The sequence below is a fragment of the Hakea prostrata genome, chromosome 3 (genome assembly GCF_041222555.1).
Source record: "Hakea prostrata isolate BN-2017 chromosome 3, UWA_Hpros_2, whole genome shotgun sequence".
NCBI classification, from domain to species: Eukaryota; Viridiplantae; Streptophyta; class Magnoliopsida; order Proteales; family Proteaceae; genus Hakea; species Hakea prostrata.
Genome location: NC_142602.1, coordinates 4,583,526 through 4,608,292, shown reverse-complemented (window position 1 = coordinate 4,608,292; position 24,767 = coordinate 4,583,526). Strand labels below are relative to the sequence as shown.

General features: G+C 37.3%; 2 protein-coding genes across 5 annotated transcripts; both read right to left on the bottom strand.

The window, feature by feature from the left end:
* Nucleotides 1-410: 410 nt before the first annotated feature.
* On the bottom strand, nucleotides 411-3,902 carry LOC149020191 (F-box protein At5g03970-like). 4 transcript variants are annotated; one of them, XM_089148296.1, is made up of 5 exons: nucleotides 3,582-3,902; nucleotides 3,310-3,412; nucleotides 2,016-3,154; nucleotides 1,567-1,926; nucleotides 411-1,207 (listed from the first exon to the last, which is right to left on the bottom strand). In XM_089148296.1, the coding sequence occupies exons 2-4, from the start codon at nucleotides 3,354-3,356 to the stop codon at nucleotides 1,742-1,744; spliced, it is 1,371 nt and encodes a 456-aa protein (XP_089004422.1). In that variant the 5' UTR covers nucleotides 3,357-3,412; nucleotides 3,582-3,902; the 3' UTR covers nucleotides 411-1,207; nucleotides 1,567-1,741. The 4 variants fall into 4 exon arrangements, with proteins under 4 accessions (XP_089004422.1, XP_089004419.1, XP_089004421.1 ...); XM_089148293.1 differs by having other exon boundaries at nucleotides 1,567-3,154; XM_089148295.1 differs by having other exon boundaries at nucleotides 1,567-3,148.
* A 4,180-nt stretch (nucleotides 3,903-8,082) lies between these two features.
* On the bottom strand, nucleotides 8,083-24,543 carry LOC149020190 (uncharacterized). Its single transcript, XM_089148292.1, has 15 exons — nucleotides 24,301-24,543; nucleotides 23,534-24,052; nucleotides 23,235-23,312; nucleotides 22,213-22,268; nucleotides 21,490-21,609; nucleotides 21,332-21,402; nucleotides 17,082-17,175; nucleotides 15,877-16,089; nucleotides 13,405-13,656; nucleotides 13,011-13,119; nucleotides 12,688-12,755; nucleotides 11,496-11,565; nucleotides 11,347-11,421; nucleotides 11,168-11,259; nucleotides 8,083-11,002 (listed from the first exon to the last, which is right to left on the bottom strand). Exons 2-15 carry the CDS (start codon nucleotides 23,855-23,857, stop codon nucleotides 10,927-10,929), a joined length of 1,698 nt encoding a protein of 565 aa, XP_089004418.1. The 5' UTR covers nucleotides 23,858-24,052; nucleotides 24,301-24,543; the 3' UTR covers nucleotides 8,083-10,926.
* Between the last annotated feature and the right edge of the window lie 224 nt (nucleotides 24,544-24,767).

Genomic DNA, 24,767 nt, shown 5'->3' with positions numbered 1-24,767 from the left:
AAAGGGGGGTAATATTCAGAGGCCGTGGTGCAGGAAGGAAGTCCAGCACAGCTCGCTCACAGTATCATATCATATTGACATGGTATGAGAGAAAATGTGCATGATCAAGCGGATGACTCAAAAACATTCATCCAAAAAAACCTCAAACATTCACCCAGATTTTTCAACCTCGGGTGATGAACTCCTCCATACATTAAAAAGTTGAATGAATAGAGGCTAGGAATTATCTAGGGCACAAAAGGTAAAGAAACAAGGGCCCTGTAACTATGTGAAGCACTAAAGGTAAACAAACAGGGACCCTGTATACCTTATCTGTAGTCATTATGCTAGCAAATATACTTTTCCACTATATTCGATAAACAGAGCATTGACGAAGGGGAGAAGAAAAAAAGAAGAAGAATAAAAAAAAAAAAAAAAAAAAAAAAAAAAAAGAAGAAGAAGAAGATAGCTTCTGGGTACCTTGGATTTCTTGAAAATTCAAGCAGGAATGGCAGGGATAGCTGCTGTGTGTCTTCCTAACAGGACCAAAGATAGTCCAGAGGTCATTATGAAATCAAACATGAAGCAATTCCTTAGAATCAGAATTCAGAGGCTTACCAAACCCCACTGCAAGCATTAAGACTTGAAATTTCCATCTAAGCAATACATTGAGTTGATCAGCGGACAAGGAAATACCAATATTGCTAATCAATTTCTACTGGCATTCTCCACTGTAGCTTGGTGGTGCCCACAGATATTCAACTGTTAAGCATTTCTTGATGCAGTATGAATTTGAAACTTCAATTAAATGAAAGAGAAGAACTCTATAGACTGAAGTTTTGAACAGGGACTCCATCTTACAAGAAAATCAAACATTTATCAGAGGCACACTTCATTCTTGGTAGAGACAAATGTCACAAATGTGCAACACTAGCAATAATTTTGTGATAACTTCATCTAATCCTTAAACAATAGAAAACAAATGATGTCTTATAACCCCCCCCCCCCAAAAAAAAAAAAAGTGATGAGGTGAACGCTGAATCCTCAGGTTCTTAAGCAATCTAATACAAAAACAATCAACTAACTAGCATAATTAAGAATATGACCAAAAGCCCCTTACTCTTATTATTCCATTCAACTTCTTCAACAAGGATCGATTAACATACCCATACCTAGCTTCTCTTCCCTTATCCCAACATGTTCCAGAATCTCTATTGCATCATCTAACCTGCACATGAAGTATGATAACAACATATGCAAATTAGATACAGATAATGTAAATTCAAGTTTTACTTAAAAGTTTCGTTATACTACATGCAAATCACATAAAGTTAGGGTATTCTCAATATGATTAGATTGACAACAAAATATGCTGTTCATATTTGATTCTTTTGTGACATCTTCTGTGATTTCTTTCTGTTCTCTTAGAAGAGGCAAAGTCTTTTAAGTATGACAGCCAAAAGAAACCCATGTAGCATGCAATACAAACTTTGAAAAAACAAACAGGAAATGGGGACAAAAAGTTATGTTCTGCATTATTTTCAGGAAAAAAGAATATAATGAAGGCCATAGAAAATGGCTTCTTACCTGCCCATCGCATCATAAGTGCCTGCAGTATTGCCATAAACTCCAAACGTATGAGGATCATACCATACCATGGTGAATGGAATTCTATTTTTTCTGGGCAGCAGCTGGGAAAGGAGAAATGGGCCATGCTGGGGGCAAATACGGGTGTATAGTAGCTAAAGTCAAATCAGTAAACCTAATTAATGGTTCCCTTAACACTGGAGTAGTGTTGAGGTGAAAAGCATGGATCCAACCAGAGGAATAGATAAGCAGAATGTTTGGATTTAGTGGATGAAAGGAAATTGGAATAAACTCTGATGAACGAGGAGACAAAAGAGAGGATGATATTGGCAATCGATGTCTCAGAAACCATCTGCAATCCTGTGGATGATAAACCCATATCTTCAAAGAATTTCTTCTGTAACAATAATTCAACTCTACCAGTTGGAGTAAACCGTCGACAGACTCACCCATGGCAGCATCAAACGAGAAGATCTGGTCGTCGCATGGAACGCGAATCATCTCTATGACAGCAGGATTATGCTCCTCCTCCTCCTCTTTTGTATCATTACACATAATGATGTATTGAAGTTTACAAGTACCAGCCATCCAGTAAATAGCTCCTTTTATCACCTGGGCATGCCAATTGTATATAGAATAGAATGAGAAACACTTATGAGTATCAACACTTACAGTCACAGTGGATAACCGCCATTCCCCGGTGTGGGAGGAGAAAGTCTCCAACTCAATGATATTATCATTGGATTTGGATAGAGAAGCCTGCAGACGCACAACTTTGTATCCTTCATCATCATAATTATCATCACTACTGGATCCAACAACCAGAGCTACGCAGTCTCTCCCAATCCCCGGGCAGGACTCCGTTTTAGCATGAGAGTTAAATTGTCGCCGGCTTTGACTAGGGGAATAAGGAAGCAAGTAACCAAGCTTGGTGAGGGGATTGTAGATGTAGTACCTGGTGACATGTTGGTAGAAGAACCGACACCTGCTATGGGGATCCTCGCAGGGGCACGTCCAGGGAAGGGGAAGCAGTGACTTATTCCAATGGCTGACAAAACAGAGTAAAAGGCCATTTGAAGAAGGGATGAAGTATCTAAACTCATCATCACCAACAGTTCCAATTCCTCTATTGATGACATCAGAGACTCCCTTTCCAAACTTAATATTATTACTTCCTGGAAGATGTGGAAGATGAGGAAGAGGAAGAGGAAAACTACAATTCCTTACACTACTCTTAACCTCTGCCAAGATAGACCAAGTCTTTCTCCCATAGGTCCGGATACGGTTACCGTAGTAGTGGTAGTAGTGGTTGTAGTTGTTCAGTGGGGTTTTGAACAAGTATATGGGGCCAGGATCCATTTTGTTTCTCTCGATTATTTTAGCACGGAAATAATCTTTTGAGATAAGTTGGTGCCATCTCTTTGACACGCATTTGAATCTAAAAATTGATTTTAGGGGCAAACGAGCAAGAATCTCTACAAGAACATCATCGCTGCTACAACGTTCCAAGGAGAAGACATCACCGACTCCTCTTCCTCTCCTTCCTCTTCCTCTTCCTCGTCCAATTCCTCTCCCTCTCCCTCTCCCTCTGAGAATCAAGAATCAATCAAGATGAGAATATAAATGTACCCAGAAGATAATCGAAATAGCTAGCTACGAATCTATAGACGTAATATTTGAATAAATAAATAAAATAACAACCTACAATACCCTAATTCTGAAATGCAGTGGCTGAAAATTTACCGACAGATACGCTTGGGTCTTTGGATGATTTCACAATTTTCTACCATATTTCACTTCAATGGTTTGGAAGGATGTTGGCTGCAGGTAAATGTTCCTCAGAGTGCTGTATAATCAATCCAGATCCAATGTTAGTGTTTCACTAGAAAAGGGGAAAATCAAATCGTAGAAAACTTGGTTCAATTCGAGCACCCAAACAACATTTGCTGTTAACAGAATAATTGTCGACATCATAAAACCCTAAATGCAGGAAAAGAAAACGGAAAAAAAGTCACCTTCGAGAGCTGAAAAATCCACCTTCCGTTGGATCAAGGGTTCAATATCTCCTTTCTTTCTTTAATCGAATCAGAAATAAGTTGAAATGTTTATTACTGTCTCTCTGTTCGTTCCTCGCCGGAGGATTAAGATTGGTAATGTGAATGAAGCTCTAAGCTGTTCCAAATGACTTGCTGCTCCACCACCAACAGCGCCACGCCGTCACTGGTCAGCACTCTGAGACTTTCAAATTTAGAGGGAAAACTTACTTCAATTTGTGACTTTCAAATTTAGAGGGAAAACTTAGAGAGGGAAAGGTGGAATTTCATTGCTAAGGAATGAGATTTTGCTCTAAATATTTTGCTGATATGTAAGAGAAGTTTTTATTCTTCTTCTTTTTTTATTATTTTTTTTTTCAATCTTCGGATGGAATTCAGCAAGGGGTTTTGAAATTTTACCAGTCCCTACTTAGACTTTTTAAGAAAAATCTTCTTCAATTTCTGTTCTTACGTCTCCCCCAACTCGAGGAGGAGAGATGTAAGTATACATAAGGAAGAATTCAGATCCTCCTCCATCAATATGGAGAGAACAAGTTCCAATAATCCACATGATTGATCTAAAAGCAAAGTTTTTTTTTTTTTTTTAGGAAAATTTTCATAAATATAGGAATTCAAATCTTGTCCTCATCTACTTAAAAAGATGATTTTAGATTTATATAAGTCAAGCATTCAACCATGTGAATAACAAATTTTCAAAATTTTCTCCACATGCTTAGGAGATTCACATTCATTTATGCACCATTTGTTTGCTAAATCTAAAGTAGAGTGGAAAAAAGAGATTGAAAAAGTTTGAAAAAATAATTTTTTCCATGAAATCCTAAAATATAGCTTGTTTGGTTTATGAGATAGAAAAGTTGGGATTCAATTTGTTGAAGTGGTATATTAACTTTTTCATCTCATCTATTTTCAAAAATCCACAAAATAAGTAAAATTTTGTAAAAAAATGTGAAAAACAATGAAGTAATAGTCCCTACTTTTAAAATATTTTCATAAAATCCTTTTATTTAATTTTCTTTTCTCCTACCCCATGGCATATGTTTATTTTTCCTACTTTTTTTTTCCCACCCCACATTTCCAAATAAAAAGTGCCTTGGAAACCTCTCATTTAGCTATTATAGAGTTTTTGTTTTTTTTTTCTTCCTTTGAGTCTTTTATGGACCATAATTATTGTTTCTCTGTAGCTTTCCCATAGTGTTGGTTGGATTGCTTGTTGTAAGGGGTATTTTTGACATTTTACTTCCTTTAGGTCTAGGTTGTCTTATTGATTAGTTTCAAGGGCAAGGTTGTCTTTTTCCAATTCTATTTGTATACTTCATTTGAGGGTTAGGGCTAGGCAATCTCATTCGATCAGAATGTTCTCTCACCTCTCATTCTCTCTTCTCCTCTCTAGCTCTCGGTTCTCGGTTCTCTCATGCTCTGCTAGCATGTTGCTCTCGGTTCTTGAGGGTTGCTCTGGTTATACCCTAGATTCTCTTCAAGATTGATGCTCTACTTTTGGATAATAGCTTTAGCTTAGCTATTGTATGCGTTGAAGGCATTGTACAGAGGTGTTATTGGCTTGCACAGGAAGGAAAAAAGCTTCGGTTCGACTGTGCTAGTTACAGGTATGGTCATTCCAAGTCTTGTATATTCTCTTTGGTCCATGTATAGAGTCTTATTGTCTTAATTAGGACTGTAACTTTGATTTGACTATTTGAAGATTGCATGAGCTTGGTGAGAGCTCATCTCATCCTTGGAAGTAGGTCACTGACCGAACCAAGTAAATACATGTGTTATGTGTTTGATTGCTTCTTTCTCTTCCATTCTTGTTCGTAATCCGCTGCGTTAGATTAGATTTTCTTAACAGTTTTGGTATCAGAGCCTGTTTCGTTTATTGGCTATATATGACTCCTTTGGTTACTCCCAACTTATTTGCAATTAACAGTTATGCACTATTTTTCAGTTTTGTATATTTTATTGTTTTCATGTTGTATTTTTGTCCTTATGTGTATTTTTTTTTGTTTTCAGTATCTAACCCTTTGCATCGTAATCCATCCTGAAGGAAGAGAGAGAGAGAAGGAGTTTAATTTTGAAAAAATTACCCAATTCTTACTTTAATATCTATTTTAATAAAATAAAGAGAAAAGATCATTCAAATTCAAATTTTGAATTATCTATAATCAAGTTTTCAACTTCCAGCCCAGGAGTTGTAAGGAAGAGTTCAGGTCTAAGGAAAATTTCATAAATGTAGGAATCCAAATCTTTTTTCTCATTTACTTAAAAGTATGATTTTAAGTTTGTAGCAGTCAGATGTCCAATCATGTGGATAAATTTTTTTCCCTCTACATGTAGAGGATTCACACTCATTTAGACACCATTTGTTTGTTGGATCTAAAGTGGAGTGGAAAAAAATTGAAAAAAAAAAAAAACAAAACTTTTTATGAAATCTTAAAGTATGACTTATTTAGGTTACTGAGATTAAAAAAAAAATATAAACTTCATCTGTTGAGGTGGAATGCAAACTTTTTCATCTCATCTTTTTCAATACCCTATAAAATAGATGAAATTTTATGAAAAAATATGTAAAAAACAAAGAATAATCCACATTAAAAACATTTTCTTTTGTTTTATTTTCCCATCCCATTACATATAGGTTTTACATGTTTTTTTTTTTTTTCACCCTACACTTTCAAACAAACAATGCCTTGGAAATCTCCACATTTAGCTATTATTGAGTTCTATTTACTTTTTTTATCTTTAAGTTTTTTGGGACCATAAAATTATGTATGGTACTCTTAGTGCAATATATTATGTCAGGATCTTAAGTAGACTAACACGTCTCCCACCACTATGTGTTTTCAAATTTCAAACCTAGAGAGACGAAAATACTTGAGGATTATGAAACGTAAAAACAAACTTTCTGCAACTGTCTATCTTCACCGAAAAACAAAGGTAGGTCAGCCAGCCCAAGTCAGGGATTTATGTCTGCGCCTGCGCGGGTATCGTCTGCACACGTGTGAAATTGTGACAAGTGTTATCAAATTATCATAATAAGGGCATTTCCAGTAATTAAAAATGTTTAATAAAAAATTTCTAAATTGTAGACCCTTCTACGTAAATCTCACAAGAAGTTCCAAAACTGTCTAAGTTTCTACCCAACAGAGTGAAACTGCTCGCTTCATTTCATGCATGGAGCAAGCTTAGCTTGAATAGTGCGTCGGATGCTGGAGTTGCATCTTTGACATCGGGAACTCTTTATGGTGTGTCGGATAAAATAAGTTGCGAAGAGTTCTTCGTCTTTGCAAGTTGATACGGGTTTCTATCCTTCACCAAAAAAAGATATTGGTTTTGTTTTCCTCATTTAATGGAAGCAAGTAGAAAAAGGAAGACAGGCAAATATCATACAGTGGAAAAAAATGAATCACCACACAAAATGTCATGTGTGTATACTCATTTGACACGAAGTTTACTTTTGTGTATACTGGTTGGGAAGGATTCGGAAAATGATTGCCGAGTATTTGGAGAAGCAATTACTAACCCAACCTTAAACCCCAAGAAAAAATGGACTTCTGCTATTCGTTTTAACACTTTATCGGATGAAAGCTAATATGACTCACGCATATTATTTTGTGTTTTCTTAGGTAAGTATTACATGTTAACTCTGAACACCCAACTATGCCAGGATAGATGACACCCTTATGTCATCTAGACTTTAAGGGGAGAAGAAGACAAACAAGGATTGCAGTTGAAATTTTCAACCACAGACATTCTTCAGTTAGGAACGTCATAGAACGATGTTTTGGATGCCTAAAGAGCAGATTTTCAATTTTGTCGAAAATGCGTCGTGGGTTCTCAATAGAAACTCAAATTACAATTGTGATTGCTTGTTGTGCAATACACAATTATATTCGTGACGAACAAATTGTTGATAAATTGTTTAAAACATTGGAGACCCGCATTAAATACCGAATGAAGATTCATCAGAAGATTATGTAACTCCCCCCAACAGTAGTAACAATCAAAACGAAGTAAGACAAATGAAATGATTATAGAATACAACTATGAATGATTTGGTAGCAAAATAGGGATTGCCTCCAATTACTTAGGACACTATATTATTTGGATTTGTACTTATATTGTTAACATTTTTTTATAACATTTGTTGTACTATGAACAATGTTTGAATTAAGTTTAAATACTTATATTTGCTCATTTGGGCACGTGTCTACTTTTTACACTTGCCAAACAAGATTCTGTGCCCATTTTGCCATTGGCACCTGCCCATTTTGGTTTTACCAAATAGGATTTCAATTGGGTCAAATGAGAAAATGGGCACAAGCACACTAGAAACTGATTCTCGCACATTTGGGCGAAAAACACCAAGATTCATTGCCAAATAAACCCTAGATGGCTTGGGGCATACATGTTCCCATATTTTTAAGACTATATATGCAATTTGCACGTCGACGTTTTGCTCTTAATGTAATTAGATTAAAGCATAATATAAATTTTTAATGAGGCTGCATAATATAGATTTTTAATGAGACATGATTTGACTTAAATAATTTTTAAGTCTACTTATACTTTTTCTTTTTAAACAAATAAAAATAATTAGAAGAAAAAATTGAGATATTGACATAAAGTAGAACTTCGTATAGAACCTCAGTAAACTCATCAGCAGAATTCTTTTTCATTCTTTGTGAATCTATCTTTCAAGATTCGACCTTGTTAGAGGTGAGAGGAAGAAACTGAAATTAGGTGTTTCTTCCAGAACTTCAAAAAGAAATGAAGGCCATGAAGGGAAGATGCCTGAAATTTTTGAAATCGGATTCAATCCATCACTTCCTTGAAAGCAGGTCGATTTCTTCAGCAAAAAGTCTCAAATGGGATCTTGATTTCCTTCCTTCCCCATTCTGTCAATTGGGTACCTCAAACTCCACCTCTCCAGAAAGAACAAGATGACAGAATCAATCAAAGCAATCAGCCCAAGCTGGAGCCCTACATTGTGTTGGAGCCTATGGAAAACCTTGTTGAAGACGACGAAGAAATCAAGCTTAGTGTACAAGATAATGGCGACAAGGAAAACATCAGGCCCCGATCAAGTCTTCGAAAGATCACTCTTTTGCTTCCATTAAGCAAAATCAAAATCCAGAATTACCTATCGTCTTACCAGAGCCTGCAATGTGTCTTCTTCAAAATGGTACCTCGATGGAGCTCAACGCCTCAACTTTCCGGCGACCAGACCCTCCAACTGTCGGTACCAATTCAGAAATTCTAGAATCCGCAACACATCCAGGCACCGTGGGTTGATAAAGATGATGAATCAATATTCTACAGGTCATATCCCCTTCCAGGAATGTTACTTCAAGTGTCAAGATGCTTCCTTTGCATGGGGATTTTCAGAATGCCATATTACTAACTCCATGCTCTCCCTTTAGTTAGCTAAAACCATCACAATCTGGGGCAAACAAATCTGTTGTAGGCTGAGTTCACAATGCATGGTGAGTAAGAAAACTTGTCAAACTTCATTCCCGTGGGGACTTCCACACTTTAAATGCCAGGCTGAAACCACATCCGCATAGGTTAAAAGATACTCTATCCCCTCTAGGTGAAAAATTTAACAATAAAGTCAGCTTTATCCCTATTTAATGGGATCAGATGTATGTAAATGATTCCACCTACTACCAACTTACAATTAAGCTCTTTTTACATACTAATATGATATGCTCTATAGTAAGGCGTGGCATGACAGGGCACTAAGAAAAGGACTCTCTTCACTCTCCCATCAAGAGCCTCTTTAGATAAAAAGTTCATAACATCTTCACATCCTATCTGTCTGGCACATTAGTAAAGTAAGAATCAACTAAAAGAAATGTACAAGAAAATCAGAAGTTGGCTTCATAGTTGAGCTGAGCAATTATATTGCTTAATCTCATGGGCTTGTACCTCATCTTCTTTCCAGGGCAAAAAGAAGATAGAAGATGGAAGTGCTTTAAGTCACATTGAGAATGACAGCCAAACCAACAACCAAACCAGATACCCACCTGATGAACCAAACTCATGTATAATGCCATCGGCAGATTAGTTGCAAGAAGAAAAATGACAGCCATCTGTATTCTTGAAGGGCATTTAACATGGAAATTCAATGGTCTTTTCTTTTTACCATCCGAAGAATGGGGATCTTCCATTGCTGCTAATGAATATCCAGAAAACATGAAAGCAAGCGGAAGCATAGGAAGGACAAACCCGCAATTCAGATTTAATCAGAAGAAACCATGAAATAAAACTTAAAGAACTATACCCTTGATTGAAGGATATACTCGCATAGAACTTCCAAGTATATGGATACATCATTTCTCAAAAGAAAGAAACAAAGAAGAGGGAGAAGGATTGGGGGAGGGGGTGTTAGGTTAAAGGATATATTTGCAACATAGATGAACATCACTTGATTGAAGCTCATATAAATGTACCTGAATTCTTTGTGACCTAGCACACTATAAAGTCCCAAAACCCATGCAATCAGACCAGAAAGCTTCCATTCTTTAGATTGAAAGATGCCAGCTAAAGTAAACGGCGCAAATGTGAAGAGCATGACAGGAAAGCCCTGGGTCCCATAATAGTCCCCACCCGAACAGAGAAAGTTGGAAGTTCAGAAAATTAAGAGAAACCAAGACCCATGATCCATCAACATCAAGCGATCCAATACACATGTGAGGGTTAGCACCAAGAACGTGATCCCAAATTATAATGGTGTAAGATAGACAAATGAAAAACTGAAATAGCCAACACAATGATAAGCTAATGAATGAAATGACCTACCACCACGATATCCTTTCATATGCACTTCAGCATCACAATAGTTGAAAAAATGTTGTTAAAATGTGAGCCTCCTTACATTGGGCTGCACTGCTTAAAAAAGGCAGCCACCTAAGTTTGCATTTTGCAACTTGGAACATTTTGTAGTTGGCTTCCCTAAGCAAACAAACAGCATAATACCTGTCTTGAACCTTGTAGATCCAGTCGAACAGACCACTTTGTCTGTTATCTTGCTAATCAATTATATGTAAATTACTTGAGGATTTGTAATCTCCCCTGTTTGTAATCTACTTGTCACTAACTCCTCACCATTTTGAGTAGATTGCTTCCACGAAATTTAAAATATTTTCATCATTTTAAGGGAGTAACAAGGCTGGGCTGCTGGACCTCTAATGGTACAAGCCCAAACTCAACCTACAAAAAGGAAAAAATATGACAAGCAAACAACTGAAACTCAAATCCTGCCGGACTTGAACCACTTGGTTGCCTGCTCATGCTGTGAATGACATCTCTATGGTCGCTGATGTACATATTTTGTTCTGGGGTCCACAATAAAATCCTTTCCTCCATGAACTTCAAAATCATGCCTGCAAAATCCTCACATGTTATGACCCACAACAATTCACTAACTTTTTTACCATTCTATTCGATTACAAATTAAGGGGAAGTGAGTTCAGTTTGAAATTAAAATGTAAAGCAACAGGTAAGAAGCCCAATCAATCATATGAAATGAAAGAACAGAAAAACTTAACTGGAACACAAAATCAGGGATTGTCAACTGTTCACGCGGAACATATCTGAATAGGTGTGAAAGTCGGCCAACATATACTACTTTCTTCCAGACCTAATGAGATGCAAATTAGCTTCAGGCCCCCACTGGATCTATGTAATTCTCAAATCAAATGATAGCGGAAAAATTTTAAGACAGTACCACAGGATCTACAAACAATTGCAGAGCAAGGACTAGTGCCTTCAACCCAAAAGTTGGATGAAGGACATATATTCCCTACAACAAGAGACAAGAAATCAGATTCAGAGAACAAAGTAATCCTAGAAAGGGGGGATAATAAAGCTGCATACATGAAGGTTATGCCGGTGCTTCTGACCAAGTATTTGTTGCAATCTCTTCATCCACCGCAGGTCTGGTTGACTGTTTAGCCCACAGAAATTAAAAGAAAAATGATGTGAAGTTTCAAGGGAGAATTTCACATACACATTTAGAACCAAGCTGCAGATCTCCCGCGAAACAAGAAAAATATTCAAAAGTTTCCTCAAATTGGGGGCACAACAACAACAACAACCAAAAAAAAAAGGAGAAGAAAAGAAAACAAAGCCAACACACAAGACTCCCATGTTTAGCAGGGTATGGAGGAGGCGTTTGTGTTAGAGATACACATTGGAACTTCCAAAATTAAACAATCTCCCGGAAAACTCAATACATCATTTATCAATAGAATAAGAGGGAAAAAATGAGCACTAGCAATCCATCCTATCACACAGGGAGAAGAAGCTCCATTTTTCTTAAAATAATGTCAATCATTGCAAAAAAGTTCACATACGGCTGTCTAGGAAAGGATCTCTTCACAGGAAGACCTAATTCCACCACATGGGAGAGTAATTTGGCAAATTTAACCCTTGGGCATATTTCACACGGGAAACATTTCAAACTGTGGAATACTATCGCACGAGACATTTCACTCCCATCCAATGATATACCCTCTCATGTAAGTCGATGCACCCACCCCCCCCCCCCCCCAATAAAAAATAATAAAAAAAAAAAATAAAAATAAAAACTGTAGACCTGATAGCCCTCTTGGCAGCCCCATATTTTTCGTTTCCTTAATTTTCCTTGCTTTGAGCAAGGATCCTGGGTCTACCTGTCCAAAAAACTTCAGCCTGATATGACCTGCCATGTGTCAGAACCAGGTCCAGATTATGGAGATCTTTCCTAGATGTTCATTTTGGAAGTACAGGCCCACAAGCTTTTGTTACATACAGGTCTCCAGAAGAGATCTGCCAGCAAATATAATAGATCTATGCATGAAAAAAAAATTGAATGAATAAGGAAAAAGGGGGGGGGGGGGGGGAGAAGGAATACAAAGGGAACAAGGGGCTAAGCCAAACAAAGACAGCACAACTAAATGCGGACCAAATAAAAGCACTGAAACATATATCCAAATTTCTTATGCATGAAATTTTATGTTACATAATTTATGAAGTCAATAACCTCATGTTATTAAATACTATTGCAAGACAATCATACTATACTTACATCTGTAAGGATGCTGCAGAGTGTAAGTAAACAATACTGTAAGGCTTCTGTATTATGGGCTCAAACTCCTGGAAATTTTTATGGTCAAATAAGACAGTTTTAAGTCCAAAGAGACCAACAGAAAATTAGCAAAGCAATAGAACTTGAACCAAAAAGTAAAAATTTGAAGAATTAAGAATAGATGCATGCATTTGGGAAACATTTAATCAAGATGGAAAGAAACAAAAAAGAATTACGTAATGTATGGGATTACACGCTCTCAACTGGGACAGGAGACTTCATGAGCCAACTATCCTGCAATGAAGCAAAACATAATTTGATACCTTTACTATGTAAAGCACAAAGTGCTCTAGATCAAGACAGCGAAGCAGAAAATGTGCCCCTACAACAACCATTACTGGACGCCCCTCACTGTCTACACCACCACGATATCTGATACAGCAAAAAATGAAAAGCTATGTAAATACCAGACCATCAAAATCACAGTAGAGACCATTTAAACCTGGATTTATATTATTTAAAAAGAAGAAAATTAAACATGTTAGTAGAAAGATATTGCACTAAAAAATGATGGTTTTTATAGCCAATGACATTAATGATTACATCATAGGGAACTTCCAAAAACGAACGCAGATTAATGTAACATCATTGACATATGAAATCAACACAAATATGTAAATTTGCAATTGAAGAGAAAAAAGTAACACGGATACTTACACGATCTTCATTTCTTCAATTTCAGAAACATCAAGAGAATTTGCTTTAGCAATATATCTAGAATGAAGTGAGTATTCTTCAGAAGCAGATAAAGGAGGGCCACCAAGATCACCAAACCCAAACAATTTAGCACAATTAAAATTGCTCTGTGCTTGAGAAATTTTCTCCTGCTGTTCCTTGCGCCTCTGATCAGGATCTTTGATTAAGGACAGAAATGCAGGATCGAGGTAGGAATCCAAATAGGATGAATTCCTGTCAACATTATAATTTTCCAGTGAGAAGTAGACGGAAAAGGAAAAGTGACTAAAAAATCATATATGGATTCCCACTACAGTAGAACAAATGGGCCAGCATGCATAATAAAAATAAATGATCTATAGAGCAAGCAACATACAACTTTGACTCCACAACAAGCTAAACCTTTGGTGGGTTCTTCCATTTGCGATCGGATTGGTAAATTAGTGTTTTGTGCCTTAGTCCATCACCTTTGGTGGGAGCGCAATCTCCAGAGATGGACTTCCAAATCTCGCTCTGTTGATCAGATTTGGAATGCCATCTACTTTAACGTTTCCTCCAGATTGATAGCTATCCCTTCCCCCTGTCGATGATACCCCAAGGAACAGGCTCATTGTTGTCTCCTGGGGTCTTAGTTCTTCTCTCCGGCCTTCTGCTTAAAGACTTTGTACTTCTTCTCTCTTTTAATAAAATTATTTATTCATCCAAAAAAAAAAAAAAACAAGCTAAACCACATAGAAAGGGAGGTGGAGGAGAGAAGCCATGTGAGTCGACAACCAACAATATTCATGTGATGGAAAGGGTCAAAATATCCAAAACAAGAAAAAACAACAAATGGGGAGAAAGAAATTGGCCAATATAACCTTAACAAATGTGCCGGAGGGCTAGTTTGCATCAGAAAGAAAAGTTATTCATTATGTGTCATTTTGCACTCAAGGTCTGAATGACCTGCTTAGTAAACCTGATATGATTAGCCACCCTCACAAAGACAAAAACAAAAAAAATTACAATGACCACAAAGGTTCATTTTACCAGTACCCTGGGAACTCATCTGAAGGACCATTATCCCATATAGCATAACATAATTGTCCAGATAAAAAGTCATAGACAACCATCAAAAGAATCCTCTAGAGCCCCACATGAACCTCTATTTAACCAACCAGTTAAAACCCTCGGATAATATTAAAATTCTGCCAAAAACACCTTCTACTATTTAAAACAAACCAATATATAAAAAATTACAGCAATATGTCGACGCTACATCTTTACCTAGCAGTCATAAACCCTCTGTTTAGCGCTATAAATATGGCTACAACTTTTGTCTTCATTACATTTCCATAACAAATCCCCGTATTCTTTAACAAGTAGCCTTAAAATGGCCAAATCATTGCTATAAGCTAATAGATATCTCATACCTCTACAACCAAATGGTTGTCAAATGAAGCAATGATAGAGGAACCACAAAAGATCATTCCTCAAACAGGTCCTAGGTTCTTGACTCAACAGAAACACCAAATTTCGTTCACTTGGTAAAAGATTATCCCTGTCCCTACCATGATCCTCATACCTAAGAAATACATGCCTATTTGCATTAAAAAATGCAGTACCAAATATTACTACTTTATTGACACACAAATTCGCTAAAAGCAATGATAGAGGAACCAGAAAAGATCATTCCTTTAAAACAGATCCTAGGCTATTGCCTCAACAGAAAAAGCAAATTTCATTCACTTGGTAAAAGGTTATCCCTGTCAGTGATCCTCATACCTAGGAAATACATGCCTATTTGCATAAAAATGCAGTACCAAATATTACTACTTTATTGACACGCAAATTTGCTAAATCAAACTTACATATTTAATGAGATCTAACATTCATTTAAAAAACACACACACAGAGGAAGTGCCAAGAAAAACCTGAGCTTTGGAGGTGCAGAAGGAAAATCAATGTCTTCCTTTTTTGGATGGTGATGATAGATATATTCAGTAGCATGACGAATGATCTATTTATTTGTAACATTTTTTGTGTGTCTAAAGAATAATTAATTAATTATCTCTTTGCTCAGTATCTTGGCACATGGGAAACTGCCCTTCTCTTCAATGGAACTTGTCAGACAAGAGACACTAAAGTTATTCAAAACTAACAAATATGAAATGGTAAGTAAGTTTCAGAATCAATCACTGACAAAATAAAAGCTTCTAGAAGCAAATAAAACCACCAATGCGAAACAATGCAAAATCAGCTCAAGATCTGATCAAGTCCTGCAATAAATTACTGTATCCTTTGATATAGAAATTGGTATTGCCTTGACTATGCAATATATAAGGCTAAAAAGCATCATATGATACAAGGATCTAGTTTGACATTATAAAAACATCCATTTCAATAAGCATGGGCATAATTCCTCACCAACTAGCGCACTAAAAGATGATAATGGAGTACGTAAAATCCACTAACCGTCTCACTATCAGTCCGACATCACTGACAGGAAGATCTGCTATGTCCACAGGAGATTTAGGAGCTGAACTAGTTACAGCAGGCAAAGGTTTTATTCTGATCTTCCTTTCATCTAATACTGTCTCACCATTCTCATCCAAAACATCGACAGGAAGCTTTGACGCTGCAACTTCTTCCTCATATTTATCCCGAGGGAAGTATAGCGGTAGTAGTCTGCAAGGTAAAACGATTTTTTTTTGGGTGAGAAGGTAAAACCAATTAGTAACCAAAAAAAACATACAACTAGAATTCATAGTATGAACTGCAAGTCCACGGTTTTTTTTTTTAATTTTTTGGATGAATAAATAATTATATTAAAGAAACGAAAGCAATAGAACAAGGTCTTTAAGAAGAAGACCGAAAATAAAGTGCTAGTAAAAATATCATTCAGTGGTATAATGACCCTCACACAATCCACCTGGTTCTGCCATCTAATAGGAAGAGTGAAAATACGAACTATTGGATATAGATAGGACAAGGTCATAATGGCACATGTTAAGTCTCAGAACCAAATTCAACCATGTACCCCAAACTTATATGCATTGGCATGCAACCCTAATATTGATACTCACCCTCTCCGCAGTCATCTCTCTTGGTAGTCCTAGACTTCCGAAACTACACAGCTGGTTCCATTATGGCTGAACTTGGCATGGGAGCAGATGGGTTCTACGTGTGCATCAAACCTGCATCTAGGGTGTCAAAAGATCACTGTTTGGGTGGAGCCAGGTCATGTCGGCTCCAATTCATGTTTGGGTCAAAACCTATGCCAAAGGCAACTTAGAAATTAATCATGTTCACCCAATCCTGACATGAAAGCAACAAAATTGAACACAGTTAACTTGTCCAATATGAACACATCCCAAATTGGAAGTCTTATTCCAAACGAAAAAGGAACTAAATGTACTTTCAGGTCATTTTGGGTTGACATAGATCGCAGCATTTTACCCCAAACACAACACGAAATCTGCCATTCCCAATCTGACCTGAATGGAAATATTGGGTATCATACTAGCTTTTGCCACCACTTTATAGATCCAATCCAACATGCCATATAACTCAAAAAGGTAGATCCGCAAACTTTCACCTTTACTTCTCAGTGTGACGCACTTAGATTATTCAAATAAATGGACCTTTGAGGAATAGCATAAGCAATGGAACTGAAATACCTTTTATAAATTTCAGTATCTGATGATGTAGAATTACAGAAAACAACGGCTGTAATTTTATCGGTCTGCTTCTCCAGAAACCGTCTTATAGTCCCTGATTTCAGATAAAATGAGAAAAGAGGAATCAGATTAATTTGAAACTTAGACCAAAGAAGCAATAATTCCATGGAAATGGGTGAGGAGAACATAGCACATGTTTTGCCAAGCAAAGGCTCATAGGTTGGAGACGTTTTTGGATCTCCACCAATGGTGATCCTGATGCAGTAGGTACTGGATTGGCCAAATGAAATATGACAGGCGTTGGAAGTCAAAGCCTAAGCATTATTGGGGGAATCCAAGTCCAGTAGATGCCTCTAGGTGGCTACTAACAGAAGAAGTGTTTTTCTTTTTTCTTTCTTCTTCTTCTTCTTCTTTTTTTTTTTTCTTTTTTTTTTTTTTTTTTTTGAGGGGGGGGGGTTGATTACCAGTGCTCTTTCTGTAATTTTTTAATTTAACAGTCTTTCTGTTTAAGCTTATAAGGTCAAGCCTGGTCCGTGCCTACCATTTCTATATACTTTTGAAAATAGAGAGGGAGAGCTGGGAGCTCAATATTGGAAGAGTTTATTTCAGTAACTTATTGTTACTATTTGTCACGAAGTTAAAGTCAAAAGAGATTCTTGTTCATTTTTTATGTTAAGAAGTTTAACCTCCCTCCCAAATAGAAAGGGAATAGAATTTTATTTCATTTTTTTTTATTGGAAGGTTGATTTTGAGACTCACATTAATGTGCTTTGATATTCTTTTTTGGTCCTTTGGTTGTATACTTGTAGTGTAACCATGGTACCTCGTGTCGGCGATGGGGCGATATTTCGAGGTGTTGCTGGGGGGCGACACGACACCCCCGGCGACACCGACTTTACTTTTTGTCGGCAATATATCGCCGACTTCTCGGCGATATATCGACCGTGTCGATATATTGTGGTTTCAATCGGCAGGTACCTATCTGCTCTCGAAAATATGTAATCGGAGCTTCCACCACCACCACCTTTGCCGATGGAGGACGGAGGATTGCCGCTGGACATTTTGAGGAAAAGTGGTGGGAGATGCAAATTTCATATCTCCAAGGTGAGAGAGAGTGATAGAAGGAATAACGGGGAGATGCAAATTTTCTGGCTTCTCTTTCATTCTCTCTCTCTCTCACAGAAGTGGTGCGTTCTTATTGGCAACGCCATCGATCTGCTTATCCTCCTCCGGGAAAAGCAATCCGGCAGCACCAGCAAACCTATGCCCCAAAAATCTCTATCCCTGCAAAATCATCACCAGGGAATATCTCTTTTTGCAAAAATCTCTGTTTCCAGCGAATATCTCTCTATCTGCAAAAATCTGCAGGTCATCTCCAGCGATTTCTCTCTCGCTGCAAAAATCTGCAGAAATCTCCAGCGATCTCTTTCTCTCTCTCGCTGAAAAAATCTGCAACTCATCTCCAACGATCTCTCTCTCTCACTGCAAAACTCTGCAGCTCATCTCCAGTGATCTCTCTCTCTCTCGCTGCAAAAATCATCTCCAGCTCTGCTGTCCAGCAAACAATGAACTGAATGAAGAACGAACCCATTTTAACTTTTAACCCTTTTAAATATCGGCGACATTTCGCCGATATTTCGGGATTTCGGTGGTTTCGCTGGCCACCGACACCCGACTTAAAACCCACTTTTCGAACATTGAGTGTAACTTTTGGTTGTTAAAGTCATGATTTTGCAGCCACAGTATGATGATTCTCTCCATCAGACACACATGCTCACACCAAGCCTGCTTTGTTATTCTACTTTGGACCTTTGATTGTACTTCATATCAGTGTTTTATTGTAGTTGTGAACCAAGGAGGTAAGGACTAATTTTACCGTTATTTGATGAATAGCTGAGTTTCCAGGGTTCTGAAAGCTGACAGCTAAGGGAGAATTAGGCTTCAAGGCTTGCAGCTAGGGTTTTAGGTCTAGGTCAAGCTGGGTTTAATAGGTAACTGAAGAATAGGTGCTGCTAGTTGTTTACTATAGGGGAAGACTTCAATTCAATTCTGATTTCGATATTTTCCCTGCAATTCAGTTTTCCAGATTTAGGTTTAGGGTTGCACTAGGTAGGGGGGAGATTTTTGGGGTTTCCAAGGATGGGGGAGGGTTGCTGGTTACAACCAAAGGCTCTAGGGATGATCTGGGGGCTAATCCTAGTGTGGATTAGGCTTTAGAAGAGAGGGACAGCAGGTTTTTAGGTTTTTAGGGGTTTAGAAGTTTCCAGATAATTGCAGCAGGTAAGAGAGAAGAGAAGAGGGGGGTGGAGAGGTCTCAGGGCTTGGGTTTGGTGCAGGGGAATACTATTTACTTGCTGCATCTTCAAAGAGGACGAGAGAACTACTGCTCCTGCTGCTTTGAACGATGAACAAATGAAGAAAATACCCACAAAAGGGCTGCCACAGGGTTTCCAACACCAACCCATCAATCCTTCCTGGCTCTCAATTCTCAGAAATTTCATTAATTCAAAACTGATTTGTTACAACCTAGAGAGGTTTGTTTATAGCCTACATGAAGGAACTCACACTAGGACTCAACTTTAGGAAATAAATCAAACTTCTAATTTACAAACAACTTAAACTGAAAGTCCCGCTTGACTAAAGACTCATTCTCATACAAGAAACCTTCGTATCCCACTCTAGAAGAGTCCAAATTGAGTTCTAAGTCAATACAGGATCCTTGCAAGAAGTAGGACAAATCCTAGAGGACTCCTTCACAACTTAGAAATCCAAACCTGACAAGACTCTTTAATAACTTAACAAAATGGACTCAAACTCAAAAACAAAAGCAATCTAGGGTTCCACAAAAATAATGGACCCAACTAAACCCTAATTTGGACTCAACAAAAAAGTAAAAACTACCAAAATACCCCTGCTGGTAGTCTGGTACTAGAAAGCAGTAGGGTTTGAGGAAGCTACTGTAGGCCCTAATTCAGCCCTGAATCTGGTTTACATCAAATTGATATGTAACCATGATAGAAGGATTCCTTTCTATCATAGAATTCTCTCGGATCAATCAATGTCTCCCTTTCTCTCTCTTATGGCCTTGCCTCTTTCTATTTTTATATTTTATTTTTATATTTTTCTCTCTTTACTTGCTTCCTAGTTGAGTTGTATTTAGTCTTTAGACTTAGGTTTTCATTTCTATTTGCATTTACTTTGGTCTTTCAAGTTAGATTTCTACTTTCTACTTCTATTTGTATAGGGACATGAAAGTTCATCTCCTATGCTTATAACTATAAATAAGAGTTGCGAGGGGGAGCCAGGCATCGGTTATCTTTCTCTCTGGATGTCAACCCACTGGGTTTTCCTCTCCTGGTGTTATATGTCTGATTTAATTGTAGTAATAAACTAATAACATAGGCTAAAAACATAGAATAACTCATACATCTGTCTTTAGTACTTTGTCATAGCATCTATGCAAGTTCATTATTGGAGGGACACATTGGAATCACTGTAATTGGTAACCTTAGAAAAGTAACAAATCCTAGCTAGCATGGGGGCCTTGTGGGGTCCATCCCTCAGCTATTAGTTTTGTCTTGAGCAGCAGTAGAGTTCCATTAGATTGAGCTTGGGTTTCGTTAATTCAACAAGTTAAGAGGCTCACTTGCTCATGGGTTGAATTGAATACATATTACGAGTTACGACATGAGTAGATATACATACATACACACACACACACACAAAATCTGGCCTTCTACACCCTTCTCCCCGAAAACACACATGCAAATCTGGTGTTCACCACTCTCCCCCAATCTTCTTCCCTTATTTCCTACCATATTCCCCTTATTTTCCACAGTTACAGGTTATTAGAGCATACAACCAGCAAAAGTATCTCAGCCTCGGCTTGTTATGAGAATATCCTACATGGGCCTGTGTTATGGTCTTGAACTCTTGATACATTGATTCTTATGTTAGATTAGGGTTGGCTGGGTGTGTGAGTGCATCAATAAATGTCTAGAATGGTACCCACCCTGACGGTCTTGATTTCTTTTCCTTTCTTCCCTAACCCCTTTTTAACCATGCTTCTTTTCATTGTTTGATGCTCCCTACCAGGCACATGTATGTACATCCCACACACCACATGCAAGTATGTTTCTAATGTTTCTGCCTACATAAATCTAGATCATTTCAAGAAGTATTTTGCAGACACAAAGAAGCATAAAAAATATACCATAAATAAGATAGCAAGACATTAGGGAATGGTTTACTTATTGCCACATGTGCCGCTGGCTCACGAGGATAATGTTTAGCCTCCGTATATATGCAACCCATAGCAATGCTGCACTTAGAGAAGTCCAGATAAAATAAGTTGCACATATCTTCACAAGAGAAATAATGAACATAAGAAAGGGGCAAGGCTGATAACCTCTCAAGTCCATTCTCAATAAGAAGCTCAAGGCACGACCGGTAGCAATGACTGAGAGCATTCTCTGCAGCAGTATGATATTTGACAGCATACTTTGGACCAACGGTATGAATTACCTTCCTACAAATGATAAGTTTTTTATATTTTTAATTAAACCTAGGTGATATTGTCAAACCATTTCAACTAGTACAGAGAACAACAAGCATTGCAAAATCTAAAAATAAAATAAAATAATTTCTTCGAGAAGAATCATACAGGAAATAGCACCCCCCCCCCCCCCCCCCAAAAGAAAAAAATCCTGAGCAGCACGAAAACTCAAATGCTGGATCTGCCATGCAGATTTCATGGATGTCAAATGGAAAAGGCAAAGGCCAGCTAACATATACAGGTTATGCAACCTATAATTAGGTGAAAACAAGACATACAAGATATGACGGTGTGATAACGCTTCAGTATCTAAGTGTTAACATTGACTGGCTTTATGGAATTGTAGTTTAGAGGAAAGGAGAAAAAAACTTGCCCATTCACACTTTTTTAAATTTTTAGTTCTCATATATTTAAGAACACAACGCCAATGCATTTTAAGTAAACAGTCTGAGAATAGGCTATAAATAACGAGAAGTTATTTAGTTCAAATAATTCTTTACTCCAACCATAAAATGAAATAACAATTTAACTAATTGACACATATAAATATAAAAAATCAACTAGCTTTACACCTACCGAGCAGGAAGATCATATGCATTCGTAATTTTTGCCATCCCCGTCCGGCATCCACCCTGTGAAGCAACAAAGACACAGAATAATTGCCAAACCTTGACAAAGAATAGAAAATAGGATAATAGGAAAGCCATGCTAGATATCAGTGACTGTGTCATTCCTATAACCAGTTTCAGCTTCTTGATTTGTTTTAATTGCTATTTTACTTGCCATACTAATCTAATGGATATGGTATACTTCAGCTTGTCCTATTGTAACTATTACATCTAACTCTACCGGAATAAGTAAAGGGACTAAGAAACACGTTTCAGGAGCAACATGTTGTGCACCATCACACCTAACTGGAGGTTCAATGGTTCCATGTTATTATATGATTCAGTATTTAGCGTCTTTGGCTGCAGTAGAAAGAATAGCACACCAGCTGGCAATTTAATACAAAAATGCAACGATTTTGTAACTGGTAACGGAAAATGCTAACTACTCAAGTTGGCAACTGGAATAAACGACAAGCTCATGCCAACCTCTAGATAAAGCAGGACTTAAATCCACAAAGTTCACCAAAGACATGGTGGTACCCCAATTTCCTGACCTAAATGATTTACAGCCTTACAAGATACCAAAACAAGAATAAGACGATAAGCTAGAATTGTTACCGTATCACCTTAACAGAACTTCAATAACATTGTCAATGTGAAACTACAAGGCGGCCGCTGATATTCATTCACTCTACAATATGCAGACCACTCATTTCATTTTTTAGTTTTTTAAGTTTTTATTCACCATTTTGGTCCAAGAACTTCTGGTTCTCCACTTGTCTTGTTGGATTCATCACCTTGCACTATATCCAAACTTGAAAATAAAAATAAAAAAGGGTTCAATTTTCAGGGTTTTCAAGGTCCCCATGACCTATTTAGATACTTGAATATAACGAAACATTTTTGGCATAAGCTGCGGCTTCAACCTCTTATTTTTTAATAAGTTTATAGTCAGAAAAAGAGAGAGAAAATCGACTAAATCTACATTACCAGTGTTGCACATTCTTCTGCAAGACGCGGTCCAGCTGCGGCATGCAAACCAGGGCTGCTATGTTCTTCATCCAAACTCTGCAACCCAGACACACCATGAGTCTCCAAACGGGTTCATTGTAATTATAATCATGCTAAACATCTAAGCCAGGTGTTTAAAACAAAAGACTAATAAAATTTAGAAATTCAAGGTCCCCATATCCAAAGTTTTGAATTAACTAACAATTTCTTCAACAAAACAATTAGGTTATGCCAAACAGTCATCAATAAGAAGAAAGAAAGCACATAAAACGGCTCACCTCATTTGTGGAATTAACGGCTGCATGTACCTCAAGAATCCAAGGATCTCCCCGCCAAAGATATATCTTGGAGTTTATTTCATGGTTCACAGGAAACCTTGAGACAGTCCCATTGGAACTAGAACGACTTACTACTCCAGAAGAAGGCGTTAGAGGATCTGAAAAATACCAATTAGGAAAGGAAGGATCCTCGTTTTCATACCCCAAAGCAGTCCTCTCTTCAGTATCGCTCCAACGCGGAACTTGATCAAGACGTACTACATATTCTCCGCTCTCCGTCGGTATTCCACCCCGGGGAGTGGCCGAAGCCACAGTCCGGTGCATAATTCCGACCCAAAAATCAAATTCTTACTACCCTATTACCCAATATCTAAAGACCTAGCAATCTCCGTTTCAATATCGTATGAACAGGATCAGAATTATCAATTATCATCAACTTGTGATTCCTCCCACAAAATTCACAACTCAACTGTGACCACGTTCTGAAACAGTAAAGCCCAATATATTATGAGATTTCACCTGCAAAATTAGATAAACTAAATCACGAAAACCATACTACCAATGTTCGAGAAAACCTAGGGAACAAAGTTCCTTCTGATCGCTGAACGCATGAATTTCGTCAGAAAATTTAGCCGTTACAATATGGAACTATGTAGGAAATTGCAACAAAATCGATGAGCAATAATTCACAAGGATGACAATGAAGCTCTAATTAGAGTTGACGATAAATTTCTATAAGAAATGATGTCATGAATTTGCAGAAACACCTGCTACTCGCAGACCTCGCGATGTGTTTCACAAGAATGCGATCATTCTCATAGATGATTAAGCGGAAATCGTTTACGACAATTCGGATAAAAACGTTAATACCCTCCTCGATCGCTGGATGTACTGAATTTTTAGTCGATGTTCCAGAATTTTTTTTTAATCTACAAGAAGAAAATATGTTCTGCCGATGTCAAAACCGAAACGATTTTATAAAATGAAAACCTAATCTAGAAAAATATTATTTTCTCTTAAGACTCTGGAAAACTAATTCATCTTTAATGATTTTTTTTTTTTTTGCTTTGTAATTACCAGAAGTAATTCTAACACCCATTTTCAACTTTTACTCCAACAAGTTGTTGCTATGTGCCTATGTATTACTGTTTTAAACTCCTTAAAAAGATAGAACGAGTTTTGCAATTTTCATTCTTCACAGATAGCTTACACTTGCCTTAGCTTTTTTTTAACA

What these genes read in the sequence shown, in the direction of transcription:
- LOC149020191 (XM_089148293.1), bottom strand. Translation starts at nt 3,356, where the DNA reads ATGGTAGAAAATTGTGAAATCATCCAAAGACCCAAGCGTATCTGTCG. An exon ending in AGACCCAAGCGTATCTGTCG is followed by an intron (nt 3,155 to 3,309) that starts GTAAATTTTCAG and finishes CTTGATTCTCAG; the next exon opens with AGGGAGAGGGAGAGGGAGAG.
- LOC149020190 (XM_089148292.1), bottom strand. Translation starts at nt 23,857, where the DNA reads ATGCACCGGACTGTGGCTTCGGCCACTCCCCGGGGTGGAATACCGACG. An exon ending in ATTGAAGAAATGAAGATCGT is followed by an intron (nt 13,120 to 13,404) that starts GTAAGTATCCGT and finishes TTGCTGTATCAG; the next exon opens with ATATCGTGGTGGTGTAGACA. An exon ending in TTGTGCTTTACATAGTAAAG is followed by an intron (nt 12,756 to 13,010) that starts GTATCAAATTAT and finishes AAAAATTTCCAG; the next exon opens with GAGTTTGAGCCCATAATACA.